At 47.2% G+C, this 18147-nt stretch overlaps 4 protein-coding genes across 9 annotated transcripts in view; 2 read left to right on the plus strand and 2 right to left on the minus strand.

The window, feature by feature from the left end:
• Nucleotides 1-734: 734 nt before the first annotated feature.
• Nucleotides 735-2133, minus strand: LOC113210889 (transcription elongation factor SPT4). 2 transcript variants are annotated; one of them, XM_026429077.2, is made up of 5 exons: nt 2006-2133; nt 1717-1815; nt 1525-1631; nt 1372-1427; nt 735-1287 (listed from the first exon to the last, which is right to left on the minus strand). In XM_026429077.2, exons 2-5 carry the CDS (start codon nt 1783-1785, stop codon nt 1169-1171), a joined length of 351 nt encoding a protein of 116 aa, XP_026284862.1. In that variant the 5' UTR covers nt 1786-1815; nt 2006-2133; the 3' UTR covers nt 735-1168. The 2 variants fall into 2 exon arrangements, with proteins under 2 accessions (XP_026284862.1, XP_026284861.1); XM_026429076.2 differs by having other exon boundaries at nt 1919-2057.
• Nucleotides 2093-4656, plus strand: LOC113210888 (phytanoyl-CoA dioxygenase, peroxisomal). Of its 4 annotated transcripts, none has more exons than XM_052269183.1 (9): nt 2093-2239; nt 2396-2565; nt 2667-2833; nt 2912-3077; nt 3179-3292; nt 3362-3511; nt 3612-3746; nt 3834-3971; nt 4056-4656. In XM_052269183.1, exons 3-9 carry the CDS (start codon nt 2676-2678, stop codon nt 4122-4124), a joined length of 930 nt encoding a protein of 309 aa, XP_052125143.1. In that variant the 5' UTR covers nt 2093-2239; nt 2396-2565; nt 2667-2675; the 3' UTR covers nt 4125-4656. The 4 variants fall into 4 exon arrangements, with proteins under 4 accessions (XP_052125143.1, XP_026284858.1, XP_052125144.1 ...); XM_026429073.2 differs by having other exon boundaries at nt 2396-2537; XM_026429074.2 differs by having other exon boundaries at nt 2128-2276; nt 2396-2537.
• Nucleotides 4645-7701, minus strand: LOC113210887 (probable tRNA (uracil-O(2)-)-methyltransferase). The gene is made up of 7 exons (XM_026429071.2): nt 7490-7701; nt 7224-7342; nt 7033-7125; nt 6493-6943; nt 6070-6404; nt 5737-5964; nt 4645-5644 (listed from the first exon to the last, which is right to left on the minus strand). Exons 4-7 carry the CDS (start codon nt 6866-6868, stop codon nt 4757-4759), a joined length of 1827 nt encoding a protein of 608 aa, XP_026284856.1. The 5' UTR covers nt 6869-6943; nt 7033-7125; nt 7224-7342; nt 7490-7701; the 3' UTR covers nt 4645-4756.
• Nucleotides 7702-7813: 112 nt separating this feature from the next.
• The window catches only part of LOC113210891 (mitogen-activated protein kinase 1), a 33704-nt gene continuing 23370 nt past the window's right edge, over nt 7814-18147 (plus strand). Inside the window, exons 1-2 of one of the 2 annotated variants that reach the window (XM_052269181.1) lie at nt 7824-7979; nt 16976-17122. In XM_052269181.1, the coding sequence (XP_052125141.1) occupies nt 7849-7979; nt 16976-17122 (278 nt within the window). In that variant the 5' untranslated portion in view covers nt 7824-7848. Of the gene's footprint in view, nt 7980-16975; nt 17123-18147 lie in introns of both variants that reach the window. The other variant, XM_026429080.2, reaches the window with a different exon arrangement.

An 18147-nucleotide genomic window follows, 5' to 3' on the forward strand; every position in this document is an offset into this window, starting at 1 on the left:
ATTGACATCGAAATGACTTTAGAGTGACCAACCTGTTCTCCTTGGGACACAGTGGACAGGAAATTTCAAGCAGCCCTGCGAGTAAATTTACCATGTGGGCCCCCCGGAGGGTCGCCCTTCATTTCCTGCCCACCCAGGATGTGGATTTCCCTACCGTGGCGGTAAGGGTGGGTCGTGCGGAGGTGATAGTGGTGGTGGTTCATTTTTGCGTGATGTTGAACAAAATTTTGTAAAACATTTCGGTCAAATGTGTTTCTGGCCCTCGTTCTGGCCTTCTACTTGGCGACCTCCCGTTCTCTTTCTCACCCAGTCCCACAGCACGCATGCGCTCACTGGCGCCTTACAGCTTCTTGCGGGTCAACAACCCGCCGTAACCCAGAGCGTACGGCACACACTCCTACTCAAACCGCGATTCGGATAATTGTGATATTATAAACCATCCCGGAGTGCGAGCCATGCCAAAGCAAGCACACAATTATGAAACATGAAGCTGGGCTAACATAGCGCCTGCAACGCGCTGGGTAGGCCAACCCGCCCGACAGCTGCGTGGAGCCGGTGGCCCATCCTGCGATCAGCTGCTGGGCGGGTTGGCCTACCCAGCGCGTTGCAGGGGCCCCTACCAAAAATATTGTCATCGGCAGCGTCGCCTTCGGGGAACGTTCATCTGACCATCGTGCACTGGTTGGGTGGAAGGGAAGGCATCCCAGCAGACGAATTCAAACAGCAAACCGGGGAACTTTTTCGTCACCAGCAATGTAATTCAAAAATAATAATACTTGGAACGTTTATTCATGAGAAATTAAGTATATTCTTTTCAGGAATAAAGCATCTCAGACCACTGCTCAAATTCCAATGACTATGCAGTGATCATTGTATTTATGCATAATATTATGAAAAAGAAAGACATAAATGTGTTTATACTTCTGCCATATAAAACTATGAACATTTACTTGTTCTTTAGTACAAATAAATCTTCCAGAATGAGTATCCAATCATTACATGAAATGACTAATACATTTACAAACATGATTTGAAGATAAATATAACAAATTACAGGGTTAAGTTCAGTCTTAGCACTTACTATTTCTTGTAAAGATTGTATACTCCTAACGTAAAGATAATTGAAGAATTAACATGATCACTGTCACATCCAACTACAATAGACATGCTATCGGCTGCTGGTATCTCTAGTCCGATAGAGTGCCCCTCGGCTCTTCATGTCACGTACTATTGTCCCAGGCAAGCGGCCAGCAACAGATATGGCATATATGCCTTTAGTAAATCGATCTGCAAAATGAGAGTAGAATACAATGCAATAGAATAAGGATGAGTTACACAATGGCTATAGCACAACAATGAGCAAAAACTTACTAATTCTTTGCCATTTTGCAACCCAACTGTCCTCTGGACTCATCAATGCTATCATCCTAAGTTGAGAAAAATATTAAAATAAATATTTGACCAAAATAAAATAAAATATGAAATTTTAGAGGTCTAGGAAGACCGCAAAGTAAGACCGATTACCCATCAAAGTTGTTGCTGGTACAGTCATAAACCTTTTCTCGGTCATTCTTCATGCGAAGGAATTCTTCGCAATTGTCACAACCATCACCTTCAAACTGATCAATGCTCTATGAAATAAAAACAAAAATTGTAAAGCAATATTACGTTGAACAAGTAACATCACTGACATAATTTTTAAAAAATTATTTCAACCTTAATTAAAGAGCAGTTCAAACAGGCCCGTAACTGCCGCAAATCTTTGGGAATACTGTCGAGAGACATCGCTCCAGGGAAAGAAAAGTTCTTCTTTTACTGCAACAAAACAAAAAGTACACTTGGAAACATTGATCTTTTGTAACGTTTCTCAGCATGCATCAGGGTGAAAATTTTAAAGTAGTTAAAATTTTTCAAGTACCTCACGAGAGTGCGTATATTATCCGCGTACGCAGCCGGTTAACCACATGAAAAATTACATTCATTCATTCATTCACTCAGTACTCACCGCAAGCAAGCACCACAGACCACACACCACACCACACCAGCTGGCAAAGGTGGTATTGGCAGGCAAAGAACGCTAATCGCAGTCGCAGTGTCATCGTCTGCTGACTGTCATCTGTCATATGTCTCCTGATCTGTCCTGATGCACCGTCACCCGCTTTCATTCCCAGGGTTATTATTTTTCCTTGTACTGTACGATGATAACTAGGATTTTATGCTTATCCAGAACTTGGAATAAGTAAGTTTAATATCGGTGTGAAAAATAGTGACGTTTAGTATGTATCTCATTTAATTTTAAACACTATGACATTGTAAAGTTCAGCGTTATCTGGTCACATGTAAACAGTAACAACCTCCTTTTTTATATTATTCTTTGCCTCCTTGTTTATCTCAGATGATAACGGGTGGTCTTTGATCAGCTCCGACGATATCTTGGTGTAAATGCACAAATGCACGCTAGTTCTGGCTGTTGAGCTCATTTTAAGACGAGACCTTGGTCAACTCCAGTAGCACCCAGTGGCATTTAGCACATATAGGTAACACATTTTCGGATCATTAAATGCGGTAATGCGCGTAAAAAGTGCAATAGGCACTACTGGGGAAAGATATTTGTTTTCCTACTGCTTTCCAATGTTTGTAATTAAGACTTTTTTTTTGGTGAACAGGACGACAATATGGCAACCAGTGGTCTTGTTGCAAGCCCTTATCCATCTGGCTTTCGGTACACCGTTGATAACTCTCTTCTCTCCCCTGACCAGCGAAAGTTTTATGATGAAAACGGATTCATTGTCATTCCCAAGCTTATTGGTGATGATCTTCTTGATGAGTGCAGGTAAATATGGCAACCTGTTGCTCTGTATTGATATTTTCTCACTGTACTAAATAAAGTTTACCATGATACGCCCAATAGGAAGAGATTTGTCGATATTTGTGAAGGGAAAGTTGATAGAGGTCTCATGACTCTGATGAAAGATGTATCACTTTCCAAAACTGGTGCTAAAGGTGAATATCTTTTCAACAAAGTTCAAGACATTGTGTGGGAAGATGTCTTCTCGAAGTATATTCTTCATCCGAAGGTGAGTGTAGTTTGACTTTTCTTGTCATATCTGTAGGATTATAAGTAATATTACTTAAAAGTAGAATACTTTAAAGTTATAAATTTACTGTTTTTGTCCAGCTTTTAGACTATGTGGAATGCTTCACTGGTCCATATATTACTGCTATTCACTCTATGCTTATCAACAAGCCACCAGATTCCGGAAAGATGACGTCAACTCATCCGCTTCATCAGGTAGACTACTGATCAGTATTGATTTTTAATCTAGCTAAGTAAATTTATTAATTTTAATATGACTTTCAGGATTTGCATTATTTTCCTTTTCGCCCAGCTGACCGTATTGTTGCTGCATGGACAGCTATGGAAGAAGTGACAGAGCAAAATGGTTGCTTGTTTGTGTTGCCTGGAACACATAAGGGTAGTCTCCAGAAGCATGACTATCCAAATTGGGAGGTTGGTGAATCAATTAATGCATCATAAATAACTAAATTAAATGCATTTCTATCTATTTTTTACCTGAACAGTGAACTATACAATTTACTATTTGTCTCAGGGAGGTGTTAATAAAGCATATCATGGTGTGCTAGGTCATGATGATTTTCCCAAAGTAATGTTGCCTATGCACAAAGGGGACACTGTGTTTTTCCATCCTCTTCTGATCCATGGCTCTGGTCCTAATTTGACAAAGGTATTTTGATGAAGTGATGTTGTACTATGATACATATCCCAATATCCATATTGCTATATGATTCCATACTTTCACCTCTTTCTCCAGGGATTTCGTAAGGCTATTTCTTGTCACTATGCATCATCCAATTGTTATTTCATTGATGTAAAGGGCACCACCCAGGAAAATATTGCCCAAGAGATTGAGGAAATATCCAAACGAAGAGGATTTGAGCTGAACTATCAGGTAGTAATACATGTCAAATTGAAGTGTGTTGTTGGCTGCTTGGTTTTCTTTAGAGCTTTATTAATCTGATATCATTCTATCTAGAGTATCTGGCAGAGTCGCAGCCGCTTAATTCGTGGCCCAGAGAGGTCATTTCAACTGTCTAAATTGTAGGTAATGCTCTATGCATGAACACTATTAGTGTAAGGAGATGTTATATTTGAGTTATTTTTTGTGTATTCTTGCCATTATTGATATTGTTGATGCAGCACAGGCTCGGTTTCATGGGGGGGGATCCTCCAAGTTCAGTTTTGAAATGGTTGACGTCAAATTAGTTTATATTTGGCTTTCAGTGGGGCCCCTGAAACTGGAAGGTAGGCAATTTGTGCTACAAACTCCCTTAATGTAGGCAACCGACAGGGCATTGCTCGCTCTGTCAGTTAGTTAAACCACACCCGGTGCAGAAGATTTCCAGACAATGTTTGTATAATACTTACTGCAAGCTAGTTTAATGTCACATGCATTTTTCTGTTATGGAACTTTTTTGTATTTCTAGTGGAATTGGGACCATTCCTTCCCTCTGTGATATTGTTAATACTTAGATGAAAAAGCTAATACTCCATTTTATTATAGTCTAATCCAATTGGTGGTTTGAGAACATGTATTAATTGAAGGTGGTTGTAAATAAATATCCTTATAATTGTCATATTGCTTTATTTTTTTATCTACTTTCAAGGAAGCCTTTAATTACTGTTATGAAGTTGTTATTTTACATAGATTTGAGTTTTTTCATATTTACAATAATTTTACTCATGCTTAAATGCACATTCTGATTCATCTAACAAACAGCCATCAGGATGATTTTCAAAAAACCAACAAGGTTTTGATTTTACCTTGATTTTACTTTTGTTGGTTATATCTGAAAGAAGAATTGGAGGACGAAACTGAACTTTTCCCTTTTCAACCAAGAAGATCTGGTGATGATTTTTCAGTAAGGTTTGCAAACCACCACATTCACTTTTCAACTTCTTCAGTCTCTCTGCTCCTATAAGTGGAATAATATCACCTAAACCAGCAACACCACCTGCATTCCATATTCTGCTAGGATTTGTAGGGTGGGACTGCATTCGACGTTTTACAAGTAGATGTTTAGCAGTCAGTGTAACAATCTCATTGATTAAAGTTTGATCAAGTTGAGTACAGTTTCTAACTTTTTCAATAGCTTCACGAGGCTTGAAGTCTGCCACCCACTCATTATCATTATTGCTACCATCATTTGATCTGTTTTCTTCTGGCTCTGTTTTCCTCCTGCACCCATCTTCAATTATTTGATTGATACCTGAGTTTATGGAAGTCCATTCTTGTAGATTGTATGTTCGATCTCTTCCTACCAGGCAAATCCTCTTAGTTGAGGGAATGCGCATTCTATCAATGTCAGTTTTGAAACCACACTTTTCTGAAATTTGCTTAACATACATTAGGAAGTCTGCATACTGGCTTACATGAGAATTCTTACGTCTATATTTGAGACCATCAAAGTCGTAAGGACAGCAAGGCAGGAGAAAGTATTTACAAGTTTGGGAACTACGAGCGGCAATAACTGGGAGCCATGGGGTAAGTTCATCAGAATGATTCCCTATCAACCACTCAGCATCAGGGAAGAGAGAGTTGTCCGAGGGTGTGATCGATCGAACCTGAAATGTACAGATACACATTTTATTCCCTCTATATGATTAAATGAGAATGTTGTCTGCTGGTTAAAAATTACAAAAATGAAACCTCTTACTTCAAGTTTTGTACTTTCTGGATAGATCTTCCATATTTTCCGACTGCGTAAATCAATGCCTACTCCTTTATGCCCTTCACTGTTGAGTATATGTACAAGTAGACCATTTCCACATCCCAATTCAACATATGATACAGGTTTTTGCTCCCCCCACAGAAGGAGAATATATGATGCTATTGCTACATCTTCGTAGACATATTTAGTAGGATCTGTGCACTCTGGCCAAATCTGAAAAAAAAGAAGAAAAAGGCTGTGAATGCTTAATAAAATGAAATAGGCGAAAATTGATTTAAAACAGATAAAAAATGTACAACTGCAGTGATACTTTCTTACCTTTACCATCTGTTGTCCATATTTTGCCTTCAAAGTTTGATAAAGTTCAACATATTTTTCTGCAGAGATCAACCCATGGGATTTGACAGGAAGAACAACATCAGAATTATCAGAATCATCATTATGGTCTCTATGAGAAGAGGCCCATTTTTGCAGTTGTGGTAGTAAATGAGATTTAAGCCACAGCACACTTGGGTCTGAAATGTCTTGGTCATGAAGTAATTCCAAGTTAATGTTTGCACTATCATAATGTAATCTGTATGGAAATTTTGGTACAAGGGACACTCCTTGAACCACAGGAAGACCAATGAAGAGCGCCCAGCCAGCACCGTGATCTGTAAAACCACGTGATCTTATTTACCTTGGTCGAGTAAACTTACATGTATACAAAAATCAGATATCTATGCGAGAGAAGAATATTACCTATTATAACCAATTCAAATGAAACTCCAAAATGTTTGCTACTCTTTGGCAAGAGCTTCTTTAAAGTTACATCAATTGAAAAACTACTCTCACTACAAACACCAGTCAATCCCAGCTCTTCCAACAAAATATGAAACTCATCTGAGGTAAATTTTGAGACATCCTTTGCATAATTTAGAGTATTGAAAATAAAATTATCCAATGTATAGCTATCTTGCAGCTTTCTATTCAACAAAGTTATAGAGCTATGAACTCTTTGATTGACAGATCTTGGGTTGTTACACCAAATGTCAACAGCCTTCAGAAACTGGTCTTTAGATACATCCTCTGAAACAGTTTCTATTACTTTCCAGGCTTTTACTTTGGTGGCCTCCATTACTACAACATACAATTTTTCAGACCAAATACTGTATATAACTAATCAGCAAAATTATGCCTTCTTTGAAGAATACTGAAACAAAAGAAATTAATAAAATGATTTACTAATCAGCAGTTATGTCAACGTTCAAATAGTAATCATTTTAAAAAAAAAAAACATACCTTTGACAAAATCCATTCAGCATCCCTCAAAGATTTTTCAATGATGTCTTGAACCCTTTGTTGGTCAGGTTCCTCAACATGTTGTAAGAAGCTCTATGAGAAGGGAAGGGAAAGAAAACGTTTTATGGCACTTGAGGTGTATGGCATTAGAATTAGGTAAATTTTTGACATCATTGACATCTGCTTTTTACCTGTTTCACAGCATTTTTGTAGTGTTTTTGAGCTTCTTTAGGCAGTTTCTCACAGTCGCGAAGCAGTCGCTTGTAAAGCTGTTTTGGTGTAATGCTTGATGCGTGTCGAAGGACAACTCCTGCAAATACCATATTGATGATAGGACACGTTGAAATTTGACCTTATATTAGACTGGAAAGTACTGAGATAAAAACAAACACAATTTCTGTAAATGTCAAACAACGATTTCCCGAAAAGAATTCCAAAACAGGAGGAAATTTCTAACCTCTTAAAAACCCTAGTTGAAGCAGAAACAGACATCATAGAAAATAGACAACCCACAAAAGAAAACTAGCACTAAAAAATATATTACACTACATCAACAACTTAAAATTGTTGAAATTATTGATAGTTCATGTCATTTTTTTTATCAAAATACAAAGAAACTTTTTAGCAGTCTGTTTAACAAATCTCAAAGTAAGTTCATTGTGTTTACTGGTGTTGGCTTGCTTGGCAACGCTTGGCGATGCCTGTTCTGAATCATGTAAAGAGCCCGCGACGAGCCTTGGGGGAAGGGGGTGAGATTGAAGGGGGTGGGGGGCAAAAGCTTTCTGCTTTCCCGCAGATCACTCAGTAAAGAGTAAAATGGCGGCGGATAACACGGGTGTTGCGGGTGCGAAAGGGAACGCGGAGGTGGTTCGCGGCCAAATTTTCGAGGTCGGACCGCGCTACACAAATTTGGCGTACATAGGAGAAGGGGCCTATGGCATGGTAGTGTGAGTATCAGCATCACCACAACAACTGGGTTTCGTATCACTGAACCGCTCCTCCAGCCCTCCCCCTCCCTCTGCTTTGACGCGCTTGTGTCCTGTTATTACTGCTTGACAATTTTATTTTACACGGTGGTGAAAGTGATAAAGTGAACACTTCCGCCCCACATAACCTGTAGTGATAGTGCAAAATTTTTGTTTGTTTTGGTGCCGAACAACGATCTGTAAACATTGATGTATGCTACCTTCTCTAACCTCAAAAACGCGGAGTGCCTTGGCACCCTGGCAAACATGTCACATATGATGTGCTGAGCAGCTCAAGTAAATAACGATTTCTTTGTCGTTTTTTTGAGTAATATTACTCGTTTCTTGCACTGCTGTTAATTTTAGAATCCACGGAATTTTAGTGATGTTTTTTTAATAATTTGTTTGTATTCATTTTCAAAGAATATGTTTTACTACCAGTTAGAGTTGTTTCCAAAAATTTCCAACAGTATTGTCTTTGAGTAGTTCTAAATACGATTAGTTGAAGAAAAATGTAAGTCCAGGTAGCAAATAACTAGATTTTCTAACTTTTCTACATCTGTGTAAGGTATGGATCAAAATGTTTTGACAGTTTTTGTAGAGTTAGCAGTGAGTTGCTGAACATTCCTTATTGAGATAAGATAGAGGTTGCCTTCTTATCAGGAAGTCCTGTTCGCATGCTAGCTTGTCAAACCTTACTGGTGGACTTAAAAATGGTCTTATTGGCATCTCCTGTCTAATTACCCAGTAAAGATAAAATTGTTTTTCATGGTCTTTGAAAGTGCATTTCGTGTCTTTCGTTGACACCCTAGTCCTGCCGGAAAGCCGGAAGATGATCAGCCGGCACCAATAATCTGTGTTCTTGTTTCTAGTCCTGGGAACAACGGCACTATTTTGAGATCGGGTTAGTAGAGTAAAAAGGAATTTAATTTAGATTTTTTTATGTCACAGTCAAAGTTTTTCTGAAAATCCAAAGCACAGTTTTTTTTGGGTGCGGCTGCTCCGCTCCGGCTACGAAGTCCTGGAGGCCCTGGAGGCTCGAGCCTTTGCGCCCCTTGCTCCGGACGGGTCCTCTTCCCCCGGCTGGCATCCGGTACGCCCCTCAGGGTCCTCCGGACCAGGCTCCGCCGGGCTCAGAGGACGCAGGCTCGGGTTTCAAGCCCAACTGCAGGGTGCTGCTGCGCTTGGGTCTCCTTTCGGAGAGGAAAAACGCCGTTTGGGGGGGGGGGGGGGGGGGGGGGGGGGGGGGGGGGGGGGGGGCGCTGTCTGGAGTAGGTGGAGAAGGTCAGGATGAAGCGAAGCGAAGGTGATTTCGCTGTGCGTAGAATATACCAAGTGTTTCGAGGGCAAATGCAGGTGGAGCGGAGGTAAAGTGGGGGCCGGGGGACGTGAGTAGTCATCTCGTCCTGGGAATTTCTTCTCCTTCACCTGCCGCCCCTGTCGATCGCGCTACAGCATGCAACGCGTTGACGACGAACCGAATCTTAACTTCAGTAAGAACAGTATCCTGTCGTCCTCGCCCTTTGTGCGGACACCTCTGTGCAGGACGCTATCGCTGTGCTCCTCCCAGGGCGTGTCGTGTCGCCCTTCCAGCCGAGTTGCCGCGTACAGAAAAAGGAAGAGAGAAAGAGAGAGTGAGAGAGAAAGGGGGGGGGCAAACTTCTCCCAGACGGCGACGCGGCGGCGCGGCGTTTCGTCGCACCCCTTCCCCCCTTTTTTTTCATTATGAATATACCCCATTGCTGACGGCTGGAGGCCTGATTTCAGAAGCGCCGGGGTCTAATATTTTCTCTTTACCCAACTCATTAATAATTTATTTGGTGGTTATCATCGTGCGGTGGACGATTTAATGAGGGGCAACTCGTTATGGCCCCGGCTCTACTTAGAGCGGCTGGGTTCGGATGCGCGTGCGCAGAGTGGAGCGCAAAAGGACCAAACAAAGCTCACCCCAGCGGGAGTTTTTAATTTTTTCGCTCTGTCCGGGGCCGCCGCGCTGCCCGCGGGTGTCTGGCCACGCCCGCCCGCCGCCCCGACCCACCCTCTGGTCGCAGGGCGAGTGTGACGTCACGGGGCATAATGCGTAGGGGAGGCATTAAGCCCCCCCCCCCCTTATCCCCCCTTTCCCCCAACGAATCCATTAACGGACTGCTGGACATCGGAATCGGACGTAGTATTTGTTTTGCGGCTCTCGGGCAAAGAGATGTCGAAATGTTTTCGGGTCGCCACTTTCAGGGCGTCCTAATCACGGTAAAAAATCTTTATTGTATTTCACGACCCGGTCTTGGATCTTATGCACTGTTAAAAATTAAAACAGTAAGTACAGGACGATCTGTCTGAATTCTGTTTCTGGGTACAGAATTTTTAAGTGTGGAGAACGCCAATGGCATCCACCCACGACCACCAGGTCTTGAAACACGAGAAACTATTTTTACCGTGAAAAGTACTGAGGGAGCAGTCTCCAGTTTTCACGAGTGGACTGTCTCCTAGCGCAGTTCTTTATTCGACCCGACAGTCGAGCCTCTAAAATCAAAGGTGAGGGAGGTGAGGAGCTCGGAGCGAAAAACTACCAGCGCGCCGTACGGCCGGACTACGGTCATAGTCGCATCAGATCGCGGCTCCTCGTCGTTACACGCCCGCCGCACCATGAGAGAATGAATGAACGAATCCCCTTTGTTTTAGATGGTTGACAGTAAAGTGGCAGAAAAAGAAAGAAAGACACGTTGAGAATTTTGTTTATTTAGAGAAAAAAAATGCCCTATTGATACTACTGTCAAAATTGCCAATATATTCGCGTTTTTTCTTCCAGTTCGATCGCCACGCTTATCCTCTGGGGAATGCCGTTCGGGTCAGGCCCGTGGCCGGCGCGCCGCGTCGGAACGCCAAGTATTAGCGGGGCCTCGTGCGACATTTAATGTGAGCCCCCCTCCGGGCCCCGGGAGAAAAATAATGGCCTCTCTGTCCGTGTTTCATATCCCCGGCCCTTTTGTCCTCGGGCACAAACCGCCACGGAAACTCGTCGAGAATTTGTGCCAACTTTGTTGGCCCCGCCGCCACGAGTGGGGTCCAGTCGGGTCGGGTCGGGGGTCCACGTGGCGGGGGTAGGGGTGGGGTGGGGCCTGCGATGTGCCGTGCTGCCGTCGTGCACCCCACCTCGAGGCATTATATACACTCCCAGGGTGCGGCCCCGCCCCGCCCCGCCCCTCCAGAACACGGCTCTGCCCTTCCACGTCGGGGTCTCAAAGCTGACATAATCCTTCGGGGCCGCGGCGGGGCGCCGCCGGCTTAAAGCATTTTCATCGTAAGCGCGAGTGCGGCGGTGGTGGCGGCGGTGGTGGTGGTGTGGTCCCGATAGGATAGAGGTAGGCCCGTAGGCCTCGCTGCTGCGGCCAGAAACACTGTTTAGAATTCGACCATTTTAAAGACCCCCCCCCCCCCTCACGTCACACCCACAAAAGCCATAGCTTCCGAATTTACGCATTTCGACCGCAATCTGCATTGTTCTGACGCCTATTGCGAATTTGGTTTTCATTGAAACTGGTACAAAATGAACCACCTGCACCGCTCGTATCTGGACCGTCGGTAGTTGGGCCTGGGCCCCCTTCAGGCAGACCCGCCACCTGGCGCCAGTCTCTTGTTCTAACATACGGGAAAGTACAACATTCGGCTCTGCAAGTAACAGCCGAGAGATTTCGGTTTTGTGGATGTAGGCTGTCGGGTGTGTGTCGGCTGCAAACTCACAACTGGTTGCCAGCTGCCGCCGCATACTGCGGGGTCCCAAACCCTTGCAGTCTTTGCGTTCAACGGCGGCCCCGGCCGAGTCCTCGTCGGCAACAAGTCCATACCGCAACAAGTCTCGGCCGGCGATCGTACCTCACTTAGTGTTCACAACCGCGACACCACGACACTCGACAGAGAGTGGGAGGAGGACTGCGTCGACGGCAGTGTGGGGTGCGGCCTAGGCCGCGTACCCCGTGCCCCCTCCTGGCCCAGTACGCCACCCCCAGCCGAGCCAGCTATGGTCCCCGCCCGCTCCCCGGGGAAGGCACCAGCCTACACCCAGGCCGTTGTACATGGGGCGTGCGCTCGGGGCGTTCGGTGGCCGGCTCTGCCCCACCCCGCCCCGCCCCGCCCCGCCGCTCCCCACCCCGCCCCGCCGCCCCGCGCCTGTCTTGCTCAGCCTACTGGATCGATGCCAGTCGTTGGCACGCCCGTTACTCTCGGCTGTTACACGCGGGGCAGGGTGGGGTGGTCGTTGCGTATGGTCTTTTGCCGCTGTGGTTTCCGGATTGGATTAGATCTGTACAGCGCCCTGTGCTTCTTTCTTTGATCTGATGGAGGGGCCGAAGGGGTGGGCTGTTGCGCGGGAGGAGGGGGCTCCTCCAAGGGTGTGGCAGTGACGAGCCGCTCTGCGGAACTGGGCTGAAATTCGACCCTTTCCGAGCGCCTTTTTCTCTCCCCGCTCTTCTCACCTCCGCCACCTCGCCACTTTTTGCTCTGTCGAAATGCACAATTCATTCAGTCCACCGAGAGAAAGGGAGTGAGGGGCAAAGGGAGAACCCAGGGCTTCGATACAGCGACCCTGCTGCGCAGCCTTGTCCTTTGTAGACGTTTTAACCCCCAGTGTCCCGCGGCTCTGCTGCCTCTGTGCTCCGCGAGGCCAAAGGGCTCTTATTTTAGATTTCTCATCAAGTTATCCCCCCACCCCCCTCTCTCTCTCCCCCAACCCTCCCCTGGCACCCGGAGCTAGGCAATGGCGCTGCGCTGCGAAACTCAGACTTGGAATGTAAAATGCAGCAGGATGAGGGGCGCGTACCCGGGCCGCGCCTACAGTCACCGTGCCCCCTGCCCCCTGCCCCCTCAGTTTCTTACGCCCCCTTTCCCCGCTGGCGGGCTGCGGGCGGCGGAGGGTCAGGCCGCCAGGTGGACGATTCTCATCCATTACCCAAGAGTTTTGTTGAGAGTTCCCGACTTTAAATCCTGCGGGCTTACCTTTGGCAGGCTCCTAGCCCAGCCCCATCACACCTCTCCGCTTCCATCTGGCTCTGACTCGCCGAACAACACGAAGGATTAATAGATTCGAGTGCGCCAGACTAAAAGTTTGATGAAAGAAATTGTTGCTCTCCCCTTGCGCCTCGCCCCCGCGTGGTGGGGTGTGATGATCCCGATCCACGCAGGTCGGGTCACCGAACCCCCCTGTGGCTTCTCGAGTGTCTCCGTCCCGTCCGTCCGCGGAACTTGATTAAAAAGTTGTGCGCGCGGTGGGGCGGCCCGCTGCGGGGCGGCGACCCTCGGCCCCAGCAACAGGTCAGCCTTCAGCTCCAGCTTCAGCTCCAGCTTCAGCTCCAGCTTCAGCTCCAGCTTCAGCTCCAGCTTCAGCTCCAGCTTCAGCTTCAGCTCCAGCTTCAGCTCCAGCTTCAGCTCCAGCTTCAGCTCCAGCTTCAGCTCCAGCTTCAGCTCCAGCTTCAGCTCCAGCGGCCTCATTGCACGGCTGTAATTACATCCTGTGCTTCGCTTTGAAAGGGTGCTTACCTCGCCAACCCTTGTTGTGTAAGCAGTCCAAACGCACTCGTGTTCTCCGAGCTGTGTGTACACCAAACAGACAAATTTAACCATCCTTTCGTCTTAGAGACTGTTGGCGTTGCCCCCCCCCCCTTTTCCCCCGAATTCTGACCATCAGACCAAATTTGCCTCTTTCTTCGCCTTTCCTTATTTGGGGCTCCAGTTTGAACAAGGACTGCGTGACGGCGGAAGGTTTTGAAATCGCTAAACTTTGCATGTTTTTCTCAGCCCGCGGAAGTTCCGCATAAAATGTTGTCGGATACATAATTTTTTAACATGTTTGTGAATGTCACGTTGAAATATGGTTCAAAAGTAGTCAAAACCGTGTGGATGTAACGTGAATCCTGGGCGTCGAAACCACGCTTGAATCCTCGTTGAATCCCCGCCCTTCCACCAAAATTCTGCCAAACTCAATTTTTGTTGTTTTTGAGCCATACTCGATGAGATCAGGGACATGGCGCGACATCCTAATCCTCAACACTGTCTATACTTTTCCTGTAGATTTCGTTTCTGTCGTCTGCGGCTTGTCGGTGCGTTTTGCCGCCACGCTGCGCAGAAGGCCTGAAAAAAATATTTGTTGTTGATGTCGCCGCATGACCGCAAAAAAGGCTGACTTGTATAAGTCCCTCCTTCCTAGGCGGGCCGTTTTGTCCGAGGTGTCCCCACCGCGTGGTCTAAATCTCCTTTCATCCTCGACTCGCTCGACTCTCACTCACCCCCCCCCCCCCCCTTTCCCTCTACCTTTTCGGCGCTGCCGTCCCTTCCTATCCTGCACTGCCGCGGCGGCCTGCCTTTGCAGCTCGTCTACCTTGCTCTCCCTCTCTCCCTCTCTCGCTCTGTCGCACACTTAACCCAAAGTAAACTTGCTGCTCTCCTTCCTCCCGCCCTCCCCTCTCTGGGGTCGTCATAGTCAACGCCGGGAGAGGCTGCTGCTCTGTTAGCATTGGCGCTGCCGCACCGCTCGCTTTGTGTGGACAGCGCCCTCCTTCCCCATGGCCCCTCTATCCCTGGCAGTTGATTTACCCTCCCTCCCCCCTTTGTCTTTGGTCACCTGCTACCCCCATGCTCTCCCATCCGTCGTTCAACCTGTTCAGCGCAAAAAGGTCTCCTCTCCCTCATGGATTGCTCCCCGTTAAGTCGCGAGGCGGCGAGCAGGGTGGCTGGGCTGCAGCAAAAGCGCCGCTGCTATTTTGGTTGCAGCAGTATGGATGTGAGGGGGAGAGGGGGCATCAGATCAGCGGCGCCTGACGGGGCGCGGCGGGGCGCGGCGAGGTTGAGTGAGCCCGGGTGGTGTGTGCGACTCGCGCTCGCCAACCAGGGAGCAACCGAGGGGTTTTGTTTAGAATGGGAGGGAACTCGTGTCGGCAAGGTCGGGACGGGGAGGGAAGTGTGCTGTGTACTGTGCGTTAATTCAAATCGATAACATTCTTCCTCGTAGCAACACGCAGAGTGCGACGGGACACCGTTCATTTCTCATGCGAAGCTGGCGTTGTCACACAGCTTTCGTCTCGAAAAGTTTCTGATTGTATCTGACGACCCACGGAGTTCACTTTGAGTATGACCAAGCACTGGACCACCGTAGACCACCGTAGATCAGGGGGTCCAGCGCCGGCCGGCGAGTCTTTGATTGTATACGCGCGGTGTTTGTAGTGAGACACCTGGTTGGTGAAAACCGCGTGTCCGCGAAACGGTCTTGCACCTGTCCTGTACCCGCCCCGGGCGTGGCGAGGCGTGGCGGGGCGTGGCGGGGCGTGGCGGTACCGCAGGTCGATGTGGGTGTGACGGGTGGCTCACAGAAGCGCAGTGCCACTGCGGACCCCGCCCCCCGCAGTACTGCTCACTGCTGCACAGTGTTTTTCTCGTCACTTCTTGTTCCTGCAAACCCACAGAAAATTGTTTTCTTAAATTGAAGATTAAAAGAATTTTTTTCCTTATTTGAGGATAAGGAAAATTTTATACCTCACTTCAAAGGAGATTGTCGGATTTAATGAAAAGGAAACAATGCCTTAAGATAGGCAAGTTCTTCATTGTATGACTTTGTTCCCTTTGCTTGAAAGAATTTTTGAATCTAGGAAACACTTTCCTTACTTCCTTTTTTGGCTGACTCTCTGGGTGCAGCGGGGGTCTTCATCTCTCACACCAGATTGCCGTGTATTCTCCCTCCCTCTCCCAACGGCTCTATTTTCCTATAGCTTTCTCTTTGTTTTCCACCCGCGCGCCGTATTGATTGTGCGCGCTGCCGCCGCCGCCCCGGGCCAGATCGCGTCGTTCGTTCTCGAGCTTCGTTATGTTTGTCATGACCTCGAATGAGATTAATTACATCTCTGCCAGCGCCCGTCAGTCGTCCCAGCCTCTGCTTCCTCCCAGTTCCGCCCCCTCCCCTCCCCTCCTGCTTACCAGCAGAGCTTCCCGTGGATTATCTGCGACATGGGGCCTAAGCCTCGGCCCCACTGGGTTTGCGATATCGGCTCCATGTCTGCGGCTGCTATGGAGACCACCCACGGTAACCCCCCCCCCCCCCTTTTCCCCTTCCAGCCCCTCCCTCCCATTTCATTTCAAACTTTATTATTTAACTTGGAGATCCCGATACTTAATGAAACGCTCCACTCTCGGTGTCCCTCGTGGCCTGGTAGTCCCGGCTGACCTTTATCTCGCCTTTATCAAACGATTAGCGGGTCGATCCTTTTTCAATTTTCTCTAATCAGTTCCCTGCTTTCAGGGGTGTGCAACGACGTAAAGAACTCTTTATAAAAGTTATAAATTGCCATAAGAAACAATCTATTTCATTAAATAATCGGTTTGAGACAGATTCAGCAACAGTAAGTAACATCACTGTAAAAACGATAGAATGACGTAGCCCAACTTTTCATTTGAGTGTTTAACTCCAGTCTGCCAAAAGTTTTACTCTTTATTCAACTTAAACGGTGAAACATCACGTCATGGGGCACTTCTGTGTCAAATTATGAACTTCTGCCTGCTTTTCCACTAAAAAATTACAACATCAACAGGAGCGCTTATGGGCACTCGACTGAAACTTTACTTGTGTGCGCTGCTTAATCTAGTGAAGAGCCCTTCGGCCCCCCTCCCTACTTGGTCCCGTATGATTTTCCAGTGCTCTCCGACTCCGACTTTGCCGACGACTCCCCGCCTCGCATCCTGGCCCGCCGCCGCGCCGCTCAACTTCTGTCTAAAACAATAATGTTGTTACCCAGGTCCTCTCAGGGCCCCTGCTAGCACTGCTGCTGGCCCTGCTGGCCGTTCCCTAGATGCGGTGAACCTGGACCTGGTGGAAGGGAAAACTATCACTAAAATAACTTTTTCTTCTCTCAAGGCTTAGTGTATCACTGGAACTGTTGTTTTTCCCACAAAAATTGCGATAAAATGTTACCACATTTATGTGAGAACTTTCTCTCTTGCAGGGATCGTCCAGAAAGTATGTCCAATTTTTTTAAGGCTCATTCGGCAAAGTACGGAAGCTCGGCGCCTGCGACACTCGGGATAGGCCACCCCGTGGTACATGCATGCACTGCACGCACAGAAGAATTTGCCTGCCTACCAGGCGCTATGTGAGTTTGCACAAGCTGAACTCGTCAGTTTCGTCACGGCGAATGACGGACGTACTTTCTGGATGATCCCGTATACTTTTCAGTACATGTTTTCTTTTTTCCAAATAAAAGAACTTTATCATTTGTCCGGAAAAGAAGAAACGGATAAACCGAAGTTATGACAAATAGGGTTCTTTACCTATCCGCGTTTTCTTTCTTTCACTGTTGAACAGAAAGTGAGAACTTCACGAAGAATTCGTTGTAAAAAAATTGCCAGAACTCTTTGTGAAATCACAACTCTTCTTCGTTGTCCATAATTGATTGACTTAAGGAAATGCACTATTTTTCACTTCAAAGAAGTGTTGTGATTTCACAGTAATTGCTCTTCTTATCGTAAAAGTGCTGGTAAATCACAAAAACATTTTTAACAGTGTTCATTCCATGGAGAGTAGCAGCCAAGCCTCGCTTGCTGCCATGAGGCACGCCCCGTCCGCCACCCACAGCACACGTATCTCCTCCCCCCCCCCCTTTCCTCTCCCGGAGATGCTCACTGACTCTCCCCATCACGCATGTCGTGGCGGCAAAAGGTCTCGCTGCCTCTCCCGGCCCGCCTTCTCTCCCGATATGCCCGTGCGCTCGCTCCGCCGCACTGCTGCATTAATCATCAGCACTCTGCGCACTGTTGCCCCTCACCGGGTTCATCGTCAATGTTCACGGAATGTTGTTGTGCGGACCCGCCTCACTCATAATTCAGCGAAATTAAAAGGCGCCAGCGTGTGGTTAAATAATGATGCGGGCCAGGCGACCCCCCCCCCCCCCCCCCTGCTGGAGCCGTCCCCCGCAGCAGCCGCCGCGCACCACCGTGCGATCTGTTTTCGAAGCGCGCCGGAAAATGAAACAAAAACACCCACCGGGTTGGTGTGCGGCTGCTGGGCCGGGCCTGGCCGGGGTGGGCGCGCGCTGTGCTACTGCTGTTCTCCCCCCGCCGTGCATGTGTAAGCGGCGCCCTGTTTGCCTACCTTTCGCTCCTGGGCTTATTCTCGGGG

The sequence above is a fragment of the Frankliniella occidentalis genome, unplaced genomic scaffold, assembly GCF_000697945.3.
Source record: "Frankliniella occidentalis isolate FOCC.00 unplaced genomic scaffold, Focc_3.1 Scaffold85, whole genome shotgun sequence".
Taxonomy (NCBI): Eukaryota; Metazoa; Arthropoda; class Insecta; order Thysanoptera; family Thripidae; genus Frankliniella; species Frankliniella occidentalis.